Source organism: Osmia lignaria, chromosome 11, assembly GCF_051020975.1.
Source record: "Osmia lignaria lignaria isolate PbOS001 chromosome 11, iyOsmLign1, whole genome shotgun sequence".
Taxonomy (NCBI): Eukaryota; Metazoa; Arthropoda; class Insecta; order Hymenoptera; family Megachilidae; genus Osmia; species Osmia lignaria.
In genome coordinates this window covers 3647714-3665410 of record NC_135042.1, presented here as the reverse complement: position 1 = coordinate 3665410, position 17697 = coordinate 3647714, and the positions used below count along the sequence as shown (strand labels likewise).

At 32.4% G+C, this 17697-nt stretch overlaps 2 protein-coding genes across 8 annotated transcripts; one reads left to right on the top strand and one right to left on the bottom strand.

Annotated features, from left to right (window-relative positions):
• Positions 1 to 1196: 1196 nt before the first annotated feature.
• Positions 1197 to 6400, bottom strand: LOC117610551 (WD repeat-containing protein 44). 3 transcript variants are annotated; one of them, XM_076690750.1, is made up of 7 exons: positions 6124 to 6400; positions 5295 to 5463; positions 4832 to 5216; positions 4578 to 4705; positions 4331 to 4477; positions 3964 to 4254; positions 1197 to 3884 (listed from the first exon to the last, which is right to left on the bottom strand). In XM_076690750.1, exons 1-7 carry the CDS (start codon positions 6189 to 6191, stop codon positions 2151 to 2153), a joined length of 2922 nt encoding a protein of 973 aa, XP_076546865.1. In that variant the 5' UTR covers positions 6192 to 6400; the 3' UTR covers positions 1197 to 2150. The 3 variants fall into 3 exon arrangements, with proteins under 3 accessions (XP_076546865.1, XP_076546864.1, XP_034194004.2); XM_076690749.1 differs by having other exon boundaries at positions 4578 to 5216; positions 6124 to 6399; XM_034338113.2 differs by having other exon boundaries at positions 4340 to 4477; positions 4578 to 5216; positions 6124 to 6399.
• A 97-nt stretch (positions 6401 to 6497) lies between these two features.
• On the top strand, positions 6498 to 16277 carry Fmr1 (synaptic functional regulator FMR1). 5 transcript variants are annotated; one of them, XM_034338116.2, is made up of 14 exons: positions 6498 to 6656; positions 7052 to 7104; positions 7855 to 7948; positions 8186 to 8349; positions 8440 to 8605; positions 8761 to 8831; positions 10429 to 10500; positions 12263 to 12410; positions 12481 to 12618; positions 12709 to 12852; positions 12943 to 13150; positions 15027 to 15239; positions 15520 to 15618; positions 15753 to 16277. In XM_034338116.2, exons 1-14 carry the CDS (start codon positions 6606 to 6608, stop codon positions 15938 to 15940), a joined length of 1809 nt encoding a protein of 602 aa, XP_034194007.2. In that variant the 5' UTR covers positions 6498 to 6605; the 3' UTR covers positions 15941 to 16277. The 5 variants fall into 5 exon arrangements, with proteins under 5 accessions (XP_034194007.2, XP_034194011.1, XP_034194008.2 ...); XM_034338115.2 differs by having other exon boundaries at positions 6510 to 6656; positions 7855 to 8005; XM_034338120.2 differs by lacking the exon at positions 15520 to 15618 and having other exon boundaries at positions 6500 to 6656; positions 7855 to 8005; positions 15757 to 15837.
• Positions 16278 to 17697: the final 1420 nt, after the last annotated feature.

Below are 17697 nucleotides of genomic sequence, written 5' to 3'. Positions count from 1 at the left end.
TTCGATCGTTTTCTATCGGATAGAAAATCTTGAATGCAATTAATTTGATTCGTCATAACGTACGAGGGTTTGAAATACACAGGAAACACGTTTCTAATGATTGATGTAAACTTTATGTATATTGCTGTGTGACGGCAACTTAAAAAACAGACACATGTTTCATACATGAATATACTATTAATACATTAAATATATTACATGATTACTGATTACTACGAGATCACAAACAATAGTTTTGTGCACGCCGCTGTCGGAATGACAATGTCGTTAATAAGCGATTTACGCTATCGCTCCAATAATATATATTTACAATTGCATTTACACAAAATACCTACATTTTCTTCTTTTTCTGCGTATTTACATTGAATTTCACGATATAAATAAAATACATATATCGTGACGATCGTTTTCGCGACATTACGACCGTTGTAACGTACCGGCCATAAAAGGTGTTCGCGTCTACGATCGTCGTACTTCAACACGCGACCGAATAGCGCATCATCTTCCAAGACATAATTTATCAAATACATACATAGAGAATCGTAAAATGCAGAGTTTCGAACAACACTGAACCGTTGTCTCGTGTACAAGGGTATACATATATATTCTCTGCAGCTATAATTGACACATTGCGAAACAGGTATTTTCGTATAACACCTTCAAATCAGATCAAAATCAACCACGACAGGAGATACTGTCGAACATTGAACGTAGCGAGTTGTGTGAGCGTTAATAATAATCTTCTACGTAATAATGTTTATGATAAAGAAGCAACGTGTACCTTGCGCTCGCGTTATCTCACAAGGGATGATCCCGAATCCGGAAATTCAACAAAGTTATGAAACTAAGGGGGTGTAAATCGTTTTTAAAACTTTGCTTGTTTTGAAAATTACATTTAAAACTGGCCAAGTTTTACAGACGATTTTCATCCCCTTCGACTGAAAACGAGAGCAGCAAACATATTCATAAAGCTTCATAATTTTTTGAATCTCCGCTTTCGGAATCATCCCTTGTTAGTTAAATTGTTACAGTGCGCTTTATACAGGAGCGCAAATGTTAAATCATGATACGTGTATTAATATATCTGTTGAATCATAATCTTGTTTCTGATGCATAAACTTTCGGAATTAATTTCTAAAATATGAACTGCGTTCGTAGAAAAACTTAACGATGATGCGTTTCAACTTCTAACCATCTTTTTATCTTGTTTCTTTGTTTTTTTTTTTTTTTTGTTCTTTTTAAATATTTATATATATAATATATATTGTCTTCGATGTATTACGCTATCTTATCACGGTAAAGTTCTAGAACATTATTTTAGAAACCATTAGGATTTGAAAATCCACTTTGATTTTCATTAAACTTTGTAGGTGTTATCCAACATTTGTTTAACGACGAATCACCAAGGTATTAATTCAATGATTTTACCCATACAATTCATTTGAAATTGTTACTCTATACGGCCATCGCTTGCATGCTTGTCCTTTATACTTTGTTTCTTCACCAAGGTGCTCTTTCCTTTTTTTTGGGTTTTTTTTGTTTTGTTTTGTTTATAAATTAATCGAAACGAACAATTCCACGTTGACTGTATATTTGTTAACATAATTTTGGCAAAGTTTGCATGTATAAACTATATATGATCCCAGTGGACCAGCACCGAAAAATATATAATACAAATAAGGAAAAATCAATAAAAATATAATGTCGAATTTAAAAAAGTGTTAAAAATACAAGATCTTATAAAACTATGTATTTTATATGACTTACTTAAAGCTTTAGTAGAAATTATAATAATATCAATGTAAAATGTTTGTTTAATTTACAATGAAAGGGAACCGTTTTAGTGCTTGTTATTAATAATAATGATAATCAATAAAATTAAAGGAAAACCGATACATTATCTGAGCATTCAATTTCTGGGTACTTTAGGTATCACTAACTATATCTTTGAAGCTTTCTTATCGTGAAGTAAGCCTTTTTTGGCATGCATCTCAAAATATTCTGTTTTCAGAAAGATTTAGTACAGCCGCGTTTATCTTAAAAAATAGCGTACAGTGAGAGCTACGTAACTCGCTGAGGTAAAATATATATTGGTGTTCTTATTAATTTCATATCATTAGCAATAGTGCACAAATCAATGTAGTATCATGTTACGCGAGAGCAGATGCTGGTAGGGAACTATGCTTAGGTTTCGTTTTGTTTAGAAAAACCTTTATACAGCCATTAAAATCAGCACTTACAAGAACGTGTCCACCACAGCCTTTAGTGCGCTGTTCAACGACAGGATCAACGGGAGGTACGTCCACGGTTGAACCACCTAAATTTTTCGCGTCTTCTTTACTTTCCCACTGCTCTCTTTCTTCAATTTGTTTAATAATACTATCTGGATTTGGTGCAAACACCGCGCATGTAACAACTGCGTTATGCGCCTTGATACCCTCCCAAAAATCATTCCTATCTCTGCGTACGCTTGAGAATTTCGAGTAATCGTGATGAGTTTTCCAGATATAAATGCACTGATTTTCCGAACCGCTAACTATATACTGTCCGTCAGGACTAAAGCTTGCCTTTATTTGACTGCTGACGTTGACGTAACCTTTGTATTTGCATGATAAATTTAAATCTCGTAAATCATACAAGCGAATACGGCTGTCGTTTGAAGTAACTAGAATTTTATCCTCCCCCGGCATAGGTTCTATACCACTAATTTTCCTTCCGGTCGAATTCTTCCCTCTGGTCGATCGAACGTGTATTTGCGTGTGATACTTCAACTGATCCGTGTTATAAAATATGCATCGGCCATCGTACGAACCAACTACGGCGAATTTTCCATTCTGACAGAAATTCGCTGCGGTTATCAGTTTAGTTTGTCCATCGACTTCGTTCCATACAGCTACTTTCTTGTCCGGTATGTTCCACAAACGTAGTTTCCCGTCCAATGATCCAGAAAGAAAGTAACGATCATCGCGAGGATGAAACACTATCGCCGTAACGAAATCGATGTGTTGGAAACAGCATAAGCATTCTTTACGTGATATGTGCCAAAGTCGCACGGTTTTATCCATCGACGACGATAGAACGAAATAATTTTTAGACCATGAAACATCGAGTAAATCCGAGGTATGCCCCGTGTAAGTGCAGAACGGCTTTGGCATGAATGGGCTTTTAGTTCCTTCTATTTCGCTGAAGGCACTAGCCACGACGTTTGGATCTTCCATAGACTGTTGAGAGACCAAAGATTCTTGGGAAGGTGTTGGACTAACTTTCTCAGCGTTGTATTTAGTTCGCATATCTTGGAAATACGTGAAAGCATCTCGCAATACCCAGATTCTTAAAACTCGATCTTGCCCCGCTGTGGCGAGTAATCGTCCACAAACTGAGAATTTCATGCACCAAACAGGACCAACGTGCTCGCCGCTCAGATCCTGGACATGCTGCAAACAACTAAACTCGTACGGTCCTTTGTGACTATTGGACGCTTTTAGTTTGATGTACTGTTGTTCGCCAGGATATACTTCGTCTACTATATCCATAACATCTTCCTTATGTCTCGCATGAGATACTTCTTGCGCGATAGATTTCGCTTTGTCCATTGTTTTCTTCACAGTGGAACCCAAGAATCGTTTCAATTTTTGGGTTTTCTTTCGAACCCTCCCGACAGATACATCTTCATCCGGCGGTATACTAGACATTTTGCTATCAACACTTTCCTCGTCACTTTCCTTTTCTTTCTCCAAACTAGAATTACTTATGTATTCCGAAGTAAGTCTCATAATATGAAGTGACAGAGGATTAATACACTGCGGCAATTTATCTTCCGCTATACTTAATGGCACTCTCTCTCCAGTATCTAAATTTAGAACAGTGACTTGCTCCAAGATTTCCTGAAAAGATAATTAACGTACCATCGTTAGTAACATGCGGATATTTCAAATGTATTCGATTATTTAATTACTACTGTACCATGTCCGTTAGACGCTTTCCGGAATCTGTTCTTGTTCTCACAAACATATTTAACTGTTTGACCATATCCTGGTCGCCAGCTGATTTTCGTCTTTCTTTCGAACCTTGGGGACTTAAGCCCGAAAGTTTGTGAGGTCCTAAGGAATAACGGCCGATACTGTTACTAGACATGGATCCTAGCGGGCTGCTAGATTTGTCACTTGATTTTATACTCATTAACTCAGCTTTCATTCTTTCTAGCCTTTCTAACTCTTCAGTTGATGGGCCTTCAGCTTTTGATTTATCTTCATCCTACAAAGATACCACGATAGTAAATATTTACACATATTTCTTGATGTAGTAAATTATATTTATACAAGTATATTACGAGACGAACTTGTGGTTTAACAACATATTGCCCCTTTGTTGCAGACCGAATGTCAAGAGAATGTTCAAATTCTCTGGTGATAGATTCAATAGTACTTGCCGGGCTTGGTAACGGCGAAGCGGGTAATGCTGTTTCTGGTGCATTAGGCTAAAATTGTAAAATAATATTTATTCATTTTATTCGTGATTATTTTTGGATCATTAAAAAAAATATCTTTTATATCATAATTAAATAATAAATATCGTACAGCAAGATCGGTAGGCGTTTGCGCTTTTGATTTTTTTTTACGTCTAGGCGGTGCAACAGGTATTCCAGCCACGGTAATATCTTCATTTGATTTTCCATTATTTTTTGTACTAGCGATGACATCAGGTTCTTGAAGCATAACAGTCTTATCATTTTGTGAGTGAGAAGAATGACTGGACCTACTGTTAACAGAGGATTCCTCTTGAAGGATATCCCCTGATAACGTAAAGATGCTCGAGGACTGGGACACCTTACCCGATGCTGTGTCCTCATCTTTGCTGGGGATACTAGCAATCGAGGACATCTGGCTTTCGCGGGTAAGGGTAGCCGAAGGGGGGCACTGAGTTACGTTCGGTGGAATTATAGCAGAAGCACTGTCCCCAGCTCCAGCTAAAATTCGACCCACTCGTCCTAAAGATGTCATACTTTGTAAACTAAGAGTATCATGCTCTATGATTCTAAATGGATGCGTTGTCTTTGAAGGAGTAGGATATACACCCTCAATGGATGATGTCTGGCTATCCGGAGGAGAACTATTAATTGGAATATCATCATCCTCTGTTTGCATGCGTTGTCTAAGTTCACGAAATCTCCTTCTTCCCACAATTTTATCTGTACTTGTTTCTTTTCCATCTTCATCCTGAAACAATTAACATTCTTCATTAAATACCTTTCACAGTATCAAGTATCAGGTAGTTCAATTCTGATAAATACTTACAGGTTTATCTTTACTAAGTGTACATTCTATGGTTACATGTTCCTTTGGTTCTACAATTGGTTTTGGTTGAGCAGGTTCCACAAAAACATCATCATCTGATTTTTTGCAAACATCTGATCTATCCTTAGTTTGTATTTCAATGCTGATGGAATCGCGTTGTTTACTTTTTCTAAAAAGAAATCACAAGGGAAAACAATTTTTATAATGCAAATATAAAGTAAATTTTATTTAATTTTACAGAGGTTTTGTTACATCCTTATTTTTAAATAGTACATAAAAATATATAACAAATTTATGTTTATAATTATATAAAAGCTTATTAGAAATTAACTCGTTTAAATAAAAACGAATGATTTATTATTACACGGTCGAAAATCTTATAATTATATAATAACAAAGTTGTTTTTCAATTTTCGTTCTACAATGCTGATAATTAGAACCTTAGAAGAATTGCAAACGCCGGCCCTGAAATAGTTGCCTACCATCGCGTGAATGACTGATGTAAGTGCTCAAATTCGGACCTAACCAAAGATAATTGGCAAGGAATATGATATGACAAAAAGACCATACAGAAGAAGATGATCTGGACTAAACTACTGTGCATACCTAAAACTTGAGCGAAACTTAAGTTCAGCAGGTTCAAAATTATGAAAATCCTTGACTAAGTTTTATTATTATTATTACTAATTATTATTTAAAAAAGACATCTAAATAGTTATGGAATTTATATAAAAATGATATTTTGCATTAAACGTATGAAATATGTAGAAAAATCGTATTTAAATTTTTTGTCTCAATCGAATGACAGAGCGAGAATTGGTGAAATTACCGTGTACTGCGGTGGAAAGTATCATCCTCCGCATCGAAAAATTCTTCGGAATCGCTACTTCCAGACATTGTCGTCTGCACTGAATAATTGGTGATAATACTCTTGTCCGCATCGGTACTGTCAAGGCACGTCACGCGTTTCGCAAAATCGCGAACACTAGGGTCAGGTAGAAGCGGCTACATGATGGTAAGCGGCACGAAGTCATGATTTGACTTGTAATAGCGGTTACACAAGTGCCACAGCTCCGTGCTGGTGCTGAATGTACTCTGGTGGCGTATTTCAATTATTCTAGTTCTTTCAGTTGTAAATTAGTGATGCAATAGTGGTAACACTGCATGAGTCCCTCCAATAAAGAGGCTGCGTCATGGAAAAGAGTTGTGCGATTGGTGAACCTCGAACGAATTTGCAGCCTCGAACTCGTGCAGCTGCCCGCTCGCCAGCATGCCTGCTGCAAAGGAGGCGAGCCGTCACACAAAAGCAAGATGGAGGATCTCACAGTCGAAGTATGCGGCGAAAACGGAGCATATTATAAGGTTCGTTCTGTGGAAAGTATACAAAAAACAGGGCGGAAGATTGAGGCCGTGGATAGACCAACTCACGGCCCGTGGCGCGGTTCTAATCTCACAAAACAGACGCCCGTACTTCGCGAAAGCGCGGCTCTCAAATGTTCGCGAGGTAACGCGGCTTCCTCCGACGCCATGTCTCGTTTGACAGGGCGTGATTTTCGTTAGCTTTTGATGTTGCGATTCCTATCAACGTTTTCCCTTTCTACGAAAACGTATTTACCTAATGTCGAAATTATAGAAACATCGCTCTTGCGGCTATCTCGAAAGCATCATGATATTATGTCTGAATGTCTTACGCCACTCGCTACACTTTTGATCCCTGAACGAGTGACTTTACACGCTTTACGTTTCATTTTTTTCAGGCCTTTGTCACCGATGTCTTTGAAGACGAGGTTCTGGTAACTTTCGAAAATGAGTAAGTTTCTTTTCTCATCTTTTGAAAGCAATTTAGATACTGTTACATCTGAAGGTATACCTTTGATGCACTCTGGTAAAACAGTGTAATCTCTCGCGCACAGGAATTTTACTATTTTTATCAGCTATATGGAAACTAATATTTTTCATAGTTTAAACAACAAATAACAAAAATATAAACTTGTTATGTTTATTGTTTAGCGTCAATGTTTAGCTCTTAGGGTTTTCATACTTTTGTTAATATGTATTACTTTATTTTTGTGTATTAACAATAAAATTTTTTAAAACGTTTGTAAATGTTATGAAGAATCTTCGATGTCTGAAGCACTTGATTTTACAAGTTATTTTGCTTTATTAACTAAAATAAGTTTATTTAAATCTTTGTAGGCAATGATATCGATAGAAGTCAATGTACACAAAAAATTATGAAAAGATTATCTTTCCTTTTTTCCTTTATATCTTGATTATGTATCACAAGTTTAAATAGAATATAATACAATGTATAAATACAATTCAATAAAAGCTACTTTACTCCAGAGAGGTAGTAAGAGTAACAATATATACATTTACTATAGCAGAACTTACAACTTTAATATGTTCAGATTTACATATATGCATTAACATGTCTTTATATACTAGAGCAGAATTGATCATAATGTTTACATTGTAGTTTTATATGGGAGGTGTTATAATATTGTGCAAAATAATTATATGCATATAATGTAATAACAAAAATGTATTTTCTTTTTAGTTGGCAACCAGAATCAAAATTTCCATTTGCTCAAGTACGTCTACCTCCAAAAGATGGTCCAAAATCTGAGTTTCAGGAGAACCAGGAGATTGAGGTATTTTCTAGGTCCAATGAGCATGAAGCATGGGGATGGTGGAAAGCGGTCATTAAGGTTAGATTATAGCAGTTAATGTTTCCTGATATTTTTTTTATAAAAATAAAGAAAGATGTGTAATCTTTATTAAATTTGCTATTTATACAATTTTTTATTGTAGCTTAAATTTTGCATTTAAATAATAAATTTTAATTAACTTTATGTATAAATGTTTAAATACTAAAACTATTGTTTCAGATGAGTAAAGGAGGTTTTCAAGTAGTTGAATATTCTGGGTGGGAGTGTGCTTATACTGAAATTGTAGCTAGTGAGCGACTAAGGGCAAAAAATCCAAATCCCCCTATTGATAAAAATACGTTTTACAAGATCGAAATTGAAGTACCTGAAGATCTAAGAGAATTGTATGCATCTAAGATTTAAAGTAATTTATTTAAACAAATTAAAAAATCTTAGGGATATGTATATTTCATTGCGTTATTTAATGTTTATAGTGCCAAAATGGAAAATGCACATAAGGAATTTCAAAAAGCGATAGGGGCGGCAGTGTGCCGATATGTGCCTGAACGAGGAGTATTGCTGGCCATCTCCCGTCACGAAAATTTACATCGTCACAGTAGCATGCTCCAAGAAATGCACTTTAGAAACTTATCGCAAAAGGTGAATTATTAAACTGATTTTAATTAATTTATCTATTTTTTGTAATATTGTGTAATGATATAAAATTATCAACAATTGTTTTTATCCAAATATGTTACAAATATAAATACATTATCTACCATTACATAATGTACAATATTTGCTGTGTGTTACAGGTGTTGCTTTTGAAAAGAACGGAAGAAGCGGCGCGTCAACTTGAATCCACTAAACTTCAAACAATTGGGGGGTGAGTAAACTATTAGATTTGGTGTTGCAATTAACAAAAAATCTTGTGATACTTAATACCTGCCCCTATCCATACACTGTCCTGGTTACCATCCTGTCTGTGGTTTGCATTTACTGGCAGAAAAAATTCACAAGATTTCCAATCAGTAATTAATATGTTTGCTTCAACATCATATAATTTTCATGAATGTCATGTAGTCACACTACAAATGTTTTCATTTCCACATGTTACAGTTGTGATTGTATATACAATATTTAATCAATTTTACATATAGCAATTTTGAAATACATACACAACTTTGTGTGTCAGATATCATCTCATACTTTTGCCAATCACAAAAGCACGATGTGCATACATAGTAATACATTTGCACATGTATTTCTTCATCTGTCTTTAGTGAATGTCACTTTTTACTGACATATTCTTTTGTTTATTTGACAATATTAATTATAGAAATATGCTACATGTTCTATTATATTTGCTGAATGTGATCATCAGCTATAAATAATGACTAATTTCACTCACTTAATAATATTATTTTTTTTTTTTTTTTTTTTTTTTTAATAAGAAATATTGAAATTCATTTTATTTATTGTTTTTTATTTATAACAACAGCTGTGTATCGGGGAAAATATATTCTTAAACTTCTCAAAAGCGTGAAAATGATTGCATTAGGTATAGGAGTCTTCAGTGGAGTCAATGTTATAATTGTTTCTGTTAGCAATTCAATTCTCATACCATAAAGTAAAGGTTGAATGTACATGTATTTCCAAATTTAAATACATTTTCGAAAACATTATTGAAGTAAATTATTCTTATATAAAAACGTTTAATTATTCTTCACATAATTACTTAAATTGGTTTGAAATATAATTTATTAAGCAAAGTGCTTGTACATTAATAATCATAAAAATTCACATATCTCTTTGTAGTTTTAGATGCTTTACGTGTTTCTGCAATAAACAGTGTCATTTTGTTTCAGCCACTTATACATGCAATTGCTTAGATTTAAAATCTGTTTAAAGTTATTACATTATGTTTTCGAATTCAATAACTTACTTTTAATATAAGTATAGTTTTAGATTAACATACACACTTTTCCGAACGTTCCGTTAACGGGTTTGTATAATTTCTATTATGTAGATAATAACAACTATTAAATCTTAGTAGTTTAGTAGAAATTGGGGATAAATTTACTAATGATAATGCTGGACACTAATTCATTTTTGTACAGGTATGTTTATAAGAAACATTTAACATAGGAAAAGGCGAAAGTTATGTTTTGAACAATATTATGTTTTATTTTCAGATTATAAATGAATTAATATAATACATGTATTAAAAAACATACAATGTTACAGCATTTTTTGTTTTTCTTTTTTTTTTTTACAATAACACGCTAAATAATAATTAATTTTTTTTACGGACAAAAGAATTACTGTAAATTTCATATAAATATTTTGGGAAGTGGATTCAAAATAAAGGTTTATAAATTCATTTGCAAGGAGCAAACAGACAGAATGGCAGGGACACAGGATAGGGTGATCTTGTACATGAATTTCCACTGAGTTACACCAGAGTTTCTTTCTCATTTCAGCAAATTTAGATCTTCAAACTTTATATATCAGCGTGTCTCAGACTTTGAGGCAGGAGTGAAAACAAATTCAAGGTGAGATCACAGCAGCGTGGTATAGACTTAAGTTTAGCTTATTGTATGACAAATTACACAGCTGCATTTCCCAAATCAAAAACGAAACTACACTATAAATGTGCATGCTTCGGCGTTATGTAGATTATTCACTGAAACTCAAATGCTTTAAATACACTGACATACAAAATTTATTATTTATTCTTTTCTATTTATTATGTGTTTTGTAGTATAATTTTACATGATTGATAAAATAGTGAACAAACATAAACGTGTAGCTGTGATCATTTTTGTTTCCTTATTTTTTTTTCTTTTTTTCTTTTCTCTTTTATACATTGATGTGTTTGAGTAGATTTTTAAGTTTATTGATTTATCCCATATAAAAGATTATTATATTCCAGCCTGCCAATGTTTGAGAAACACTGATATATTAAGTGCCTTGCATACAAAATTAAATAACTGGTGGCTCTGTCTCATATGTCTTAAATGTACATAATTTATTTACAAAGTTTCAACGAGATTCATTAATAAATTTAAATAGTACATACACGGTTTCCTTCAGGTTATTATAAAATGTTTTTAATGTTTTTCATATTACTTATTTTCAATTTTATACCTTGATAGAAATATCTAAACTATTTATACTTTATTCAATCAATAATTATAAAAGAACAAGTGTGTGATTATATTACAATACATTTTATATAAATTTTTATATGTAAATTTAGAATTATCTTTTAATACCATTTTGTATTTTGTAGTAATCATTATAGGTATTAGAAATTTCATAATTTTTTAATTGCTCCTGTTAGTATAATTTAGGATGTTAAATAAAATTTACATAAAGATATAAATTATTAGAAAGGACAATTTTCATTAATTGTTTTTTTTTTTAATTTATAACAATCTAAATTGTAATATGGTACCGAACAATTTTCGATAATTATTCTATTGTCCTGATAACAATATACTTGCATGTTTTATACAGTGATTTTATTGTCTTTTAACTGTTTTAAATCTTACATGTTTTTTCTATAATATGTTCGACATTAGCTTATTTTTTTATGTAAACTGTATGTATATTTACTATAGTTTTTTATTACTGTATCAAACTTTATATATTTGCAGCAATAGTTTGTACGAGTGTGCATAACTGTGTATTGTATGTTATTACAAATTAAAATATGCATTGCACATCAAAATTGAATTAAATTTAAATTTTCATTTAATACGAAATTTGTCAATGAGGTCAATAAAACGCGATTTAGAAATGCCCTTAGTTTTAAATTAAGCTTAAAAGTTTGCTTGTATATGTAATTTTTTGTTATAATTTGTAATATGTGTTATATGCATTTCACATTACCTCATAAAACATTTTTTCTCTTATTACTTTTATCTGCCAAAATGCAAGCCACTGACAAGAGTTTAAATTTCATCAGTATGTTATGTTCTTTACAATCATACTGTAATATAAAGTGATATTGCATGTTATACTGACCAAGATCTAAATTTTATGTTAATAAAAATAAAAAAGATTTACTGTTTTGTATTATTAGGATATATGAAAAGTGTTCATACACAATAAAGAATTCTGTTTGTGGTATAATATTGTTAGTATTAGGTGAATAGTCAAATAAATAATAAGATTGTAACATTCCATCATTATGACTTGATATAATAATAATGTATAATCATTTATCATAAATCTTGCATTATTTCAGCAGAAACGTGAATTTTATCTCCTTAAAAAATAAAAAAATTAAGATGGAACAATATTTTTTAGATACACAGATGAATTTAATGTTCGGGAAGACTTGATGGGTTTAGCAATTGGTGCTCACGGCGCAAACATTCAGCAGGCTAGGAAAGTCGATGGAATTACGAATATAGAATTAGAAGAAAATTCGTGCACCTTTAAAATATATGGAGAGGTAAAGATACACACTATCTTTGATTAACTTCTATTAATGTATTAAATAACACGTAATTGTTTGATTACAGACACATGAGGCTGTTAAAAAGGCTCGCTCTATGCTTGAATATAGTGAAGAATCTATACAAGTACCTCGTGTTTTGGTAGGCAAAGTTATTGGAAAAAATGGTCGTGTAATACAGGAAATAGTTGATAAAAGTGGTGTGGTAAGTATATTTATATCATTTAATATTTTAATGATTTACATGTTAACTTTAGTTTTATTTATTATATTACTTGGATCTTACAAATTTTAGGTACGAGTAAAAATAGAAGGAGACAACGAACCTCAACCAACGATCCCTAGAGAAGAGGGTCAGGTGCCCTTTGTGTTTGTTGGCACTGTTGAAAGTATTGCTAGTGCCAAAATGTTATTAGAGTATCATTTGGCACACCTAAGGGTATAATAAAATTTTTAAAAATACACGTACTGTAATATTTATATTGTATACTTTAACATCAATTTTTTAAATTATTTTTATTTTTTAAAGGAAGTAGAACAGTTACGGCAAGAGAAATTAGAAATTGACCAACAACTAAGAAGCATGCACGGCTCAACAACAGGACCAATGCCTAACTTTCCTCCAACAAGACGAGGAATGATTACAGGCCCAGAGGAAGGTGGTGGAGGTCGTGGAGGTCGTGGTGGTCAATCTCGTGGACGTGGCAGGGGTAGGGCACCCACCAGACACAATGCCGGTAATACTATTACTGACTATATCAACAATGTAGAGAACATACAAAAACGTAATGGCAGAAGCGGTGGACCCAACAACAGAGACAGTAGAGAATCCAGAGATTTTAAAAACAAAGGGCGTCAGGTCCCAAAGTAACATTTGATGAGTTGTTGAAGTTAATTCAGTGCTAGGATTATAATACAAGGTTTATAGTAGAAACTCATTTATTCGAATTTGATCAAGCGACGTTTGAACTGATTAAACGGAAATCTGGATTATCTAATACTCCGATTATCATCTTCCTAATCTATACATCGCTCAAATAAAATGCACATTTTTTTGTAGAATGTGTTACTTTGTGTAATATATCCTTTATTCGGTTTTTATTACTTAATAAATTGTGTACTTTCAATAACCTATAGAGAGATTGTATGTATTTAAATACTTTTTTACACCTAACAGTTGAGTGATATAATAAATTACTTTTAATTAACTCTACATGGAAGAATGTTACCTTAAAGAACACTCTTTTTGTTTTTAAAGGTAGTAAGTATTTCCAATAAAGCATCTTTCTTCAGTCGGTTGCATTCGGATAAACGAGTTTTTACTGTAATCCATTTTTTCAAATACTCTTTAAATAATATATTCATGAATTTCGTTAGCATTTTCAAGACATTGCAAGTTTGAACATTTGTAAGTGTATCAATACAAACAAGAATATATTGATAAAAAAATTTACAAATAAAGTATATATTTTTTTTTAATATATTAATTTATTCATGAATTTTAGTTATGTTAAAATCAGAATAATTTAATTTGTTGAAATCAGATTTGGCCTTTGTCAATATTTTTTTATAGTTAATTTATTTTCACTGTTTGATTATATAAATTTGAAACTACATTCGTTAAGAAACCGTTTCAGCTATTTAGTTTTTTATCTGTACATCGTTATTCGTAATTTATTGTGTTTCTGTCGTAGTTATTTGATATCGTTCTAATATCTATAGATACATTAACAATTCGCATTTGTATACACGTTATTACATTTAATACGAAATTATAACGTAATAGAAAATAACTGTGCAACCATATGCATTTGCATGCATGTGTTCAATGGAAATGCATGTAGTAGCTAAATAATTCATGGTGTGAGATACATCTGATTTGTTATTAAAATAATAAATACAATATATTTTGTTTTGTGCGAATTGTCTAATCACATCTTATATCTTAAGAATAATTATTTTTTACAAAATAACAAACATTCCGCGATAAATTTATGATGCATACTTGAATAACAAGTTTGAAGTTTTCATTTAACTGAATGTAATTAGATTTAATTGCCTTTTAAATACTAACAAAATTAGCTATTGTCTTCACAATACAAGTTGGTTGCAAGTTGATAAATAAGAAATTAAGAAATAATTATGTTATTATTTTTATTAAAAATGTACTTATATACGTTTTGTAATAAAATTTGTCTTGTAAAATATTTCACGTTAATCTGGTTCTTAATTAAATAAAGTGTTAGGTTATAACAGTTAATTTAATAAAATTGCATTGCGTATTTTAATGTTACGTGTTAGTATCTTACTATTTCGATTCATATGAGTTTCTACAAATATGAATTATTTAACTTCTTTAGAAGAAGAAATTAAAACATTAGTTAACTAATTTCCAAAGATGCCTCTTCACTCCTAATTAATACCCTTAATTGTTATAATGGAAAGCATCATTGCTAGTGTGTTAGATGCTACATTGATCATCATCAACTGCAAGTAAGGATACCAATCTTTCATCGTTACGTTTGTTTTGCAACAATCATTAAGATGTTTTCTGTTCTTGGTGTTATAATTGTTTTAATTTTGTATTTGTTATAAATATTGTTTATTTTACAGGGTTACGCCGAGACACCTTAGATGGAAGTGAAGATCGAGTAAGAGATTTACCTCCAAGAGGTGGTCATCAAGGTGCAGGCAATTCAGGGTACATGGGTGGTAGACAAGGTCGTCCTCCAACTCAACGTAGAGATCGTAGAGACGAACGTCGCCGAACCACCGATGACGAAGACACCGTTCTCGATAGCCAAGATGTTTCAAGCATTGATAGAGGTAGTAATATTTTATTTTCTTAAATAATACTTCATAACAGCACTACCGTTTTGTCCTAAAGACGATAGAATAGTAAAAAAAAAAAAAGTAAGAGCTTTGAGATTGGCATGGATTGTGAAGCAAACACTTGTGACCATCTAACACTAACAATATCAATGATAATTACTAACGCACCTCACTAATGAATGCAGTGTAGCTTAAAACTGATTATCATGTAACTATCAGTCATGCTTTATAATGTAATATGAAAAGATGGTCACAATGGTTTGTATATGCATAGAGTCTGTATCAAGTGTGGAGGGAGGACCTAAAGGTATAAGGCGAAGACGGATTCGACGGTCTCGACAACGTAGCGTTACACCAACAAGTAATCAAAAAGGTAACTACATAAAACAGGTCAGCAATAGCGCTTTAGGACGATCGGTTTTGTAAAAATCTAATGTTTAAGTATAATTAATTCTGAAAAAAAGATTTACATAGAAACGCTCAAAGTTAATCTATGCTTTGGTTTAGGCAGTAATGCCGGCCCAGGAGACCAGTCAACTGTAATTAGTAAGGAAGGAACACCAGCAAATGACGTTTCTACTACTAACAACAGTTCCCAAGGGCCTAAAGGCCAAAGAGAACCACGGCCTCGTCATACCCGTATGCAACAGAGCAATAAGCCTAAGGAAGCTCTGGTTAATGGTACCAGTGGCTAAATAACCTGTATGGTCGACAGCTGCTACTTACATATAACACTACACCTGATGAGAGCTATTAACACCCGGCACATAACATGACGCATACCTACGCAAGGACTACACGATTATGGAACGCGACATGATTAGTCTACGCTCGTTGTTAAGACTGTTTGCTACCGATAAGAATACGACAGTTGTTTAAGAAATCGTCATTCTCCTTAAACACATTTAAGGACACATATTAATATCCATGCATGGTTTAGTTTAATGATAGTAATTATGCTGTCATGTTTGATATATGGATACATTCATTGGGAGATAGTAGAAGCATCTGGTAAAAAGAAAAAAAAAAGAATCCCCTGATTGTGAAACTGTGCCTCATTTTTATACCGAGCTCCCAACTTGTGTGACAGTAATTCGGATGTACTATAAAGTACCTCTTAATCATTCGTGAAATGATCCAATAATAGGCTGGATATTCGTGGCTCGTACGTCAATTATCAATTCGAACATCTTTCTCCTAGATATGTCGCTACATTTATGAAAAAATAACACAATGCGTACGGAATTACAGGATGTAATCAATATCAATGTTATTTTTAATTTTTTTAATAATGCAGTGTTTGCAGCAAGAAATTGTTGACGCGTTTGTTACGATTTTACGACATTGATGTACGTTAAGAAAACGTACGTGTTTTGTGTTATTTTTATATTAATGTTAGAAAAAAAAATGAGTGAATATATTTGATATATTTATTTTCGCGGCAAAACTAGGATGAAACGTAACGTGATGCAAGACAAAAAAAAATGGATTTCCATTGTTAAACATAACAATGGTAGGCGGCAGCTGCATGAAATCTTGGTTAAAAGGCGTTCCCAATGATGTTCCTTCTATTTACTTCACAAGATTGAGTTTTTTTTTTTTTTTTGGTTTACAATTATTCGTAGTTATTTAACGACACTAGATTTTTATGTTTCAATGCTGAGTGTTGATTAATAATACCATGATGAATGCTAAAATAACTTACTTGATTATGAAAGAACACAAATGGATGTGCACAAGACGTCGGTTTTTATTTCCGGGTTCACTTTTCACGTAATTTAGTCTTTTTTGTTTTTTATTACAGTCTAAGCATACTATATCAAATATTAGAATTTGATATGACATTCGTTTTTGCATTGTTTCGCATGATTTAAAAAGAAAGTAAACGTATACTTAGTAATACCAATGTATGATGTGCCAGAGAAGGAATGATACATGTTTTATGATATCTAGCTGAAGTGCAGACTTAGCGCATACCTTTATTACTATAATACTACTTAGTCGAAATGTGGATGTCTGAAAAAAAATAAACTAGCTTTACTATACTAAGCTATAAAATAGATACGGCTAGCTGTTTTAAATTGATTATCAGTGAAAATGAAAAATTATCTGTCAATTTAAAACAGTTGCCTCTTCTTCCGGATATGACAACAACTAATCGGACGTGTCTTATGGATTTTGCAAAAACGCATGGCGATTGATGCAACACATTGACACCTAACAAAATAGCTGCCATTTTATCTGAATATTCACATGGCAGCCAAAAAACTGAGATATCCCCCAACTTGCTTGTTTCAGATACATTTGTATTGATTGCAATTTGTGCATAATTTAAGAATAAAACATTTCTGTACATAGAGCGGTCATTAGTATGATGAACCACAATTTTTTCAAAACATTGATAATCATTTTCTAATCTTAACAGTCGTTTTAAAATAAAACCTTTGTCCCT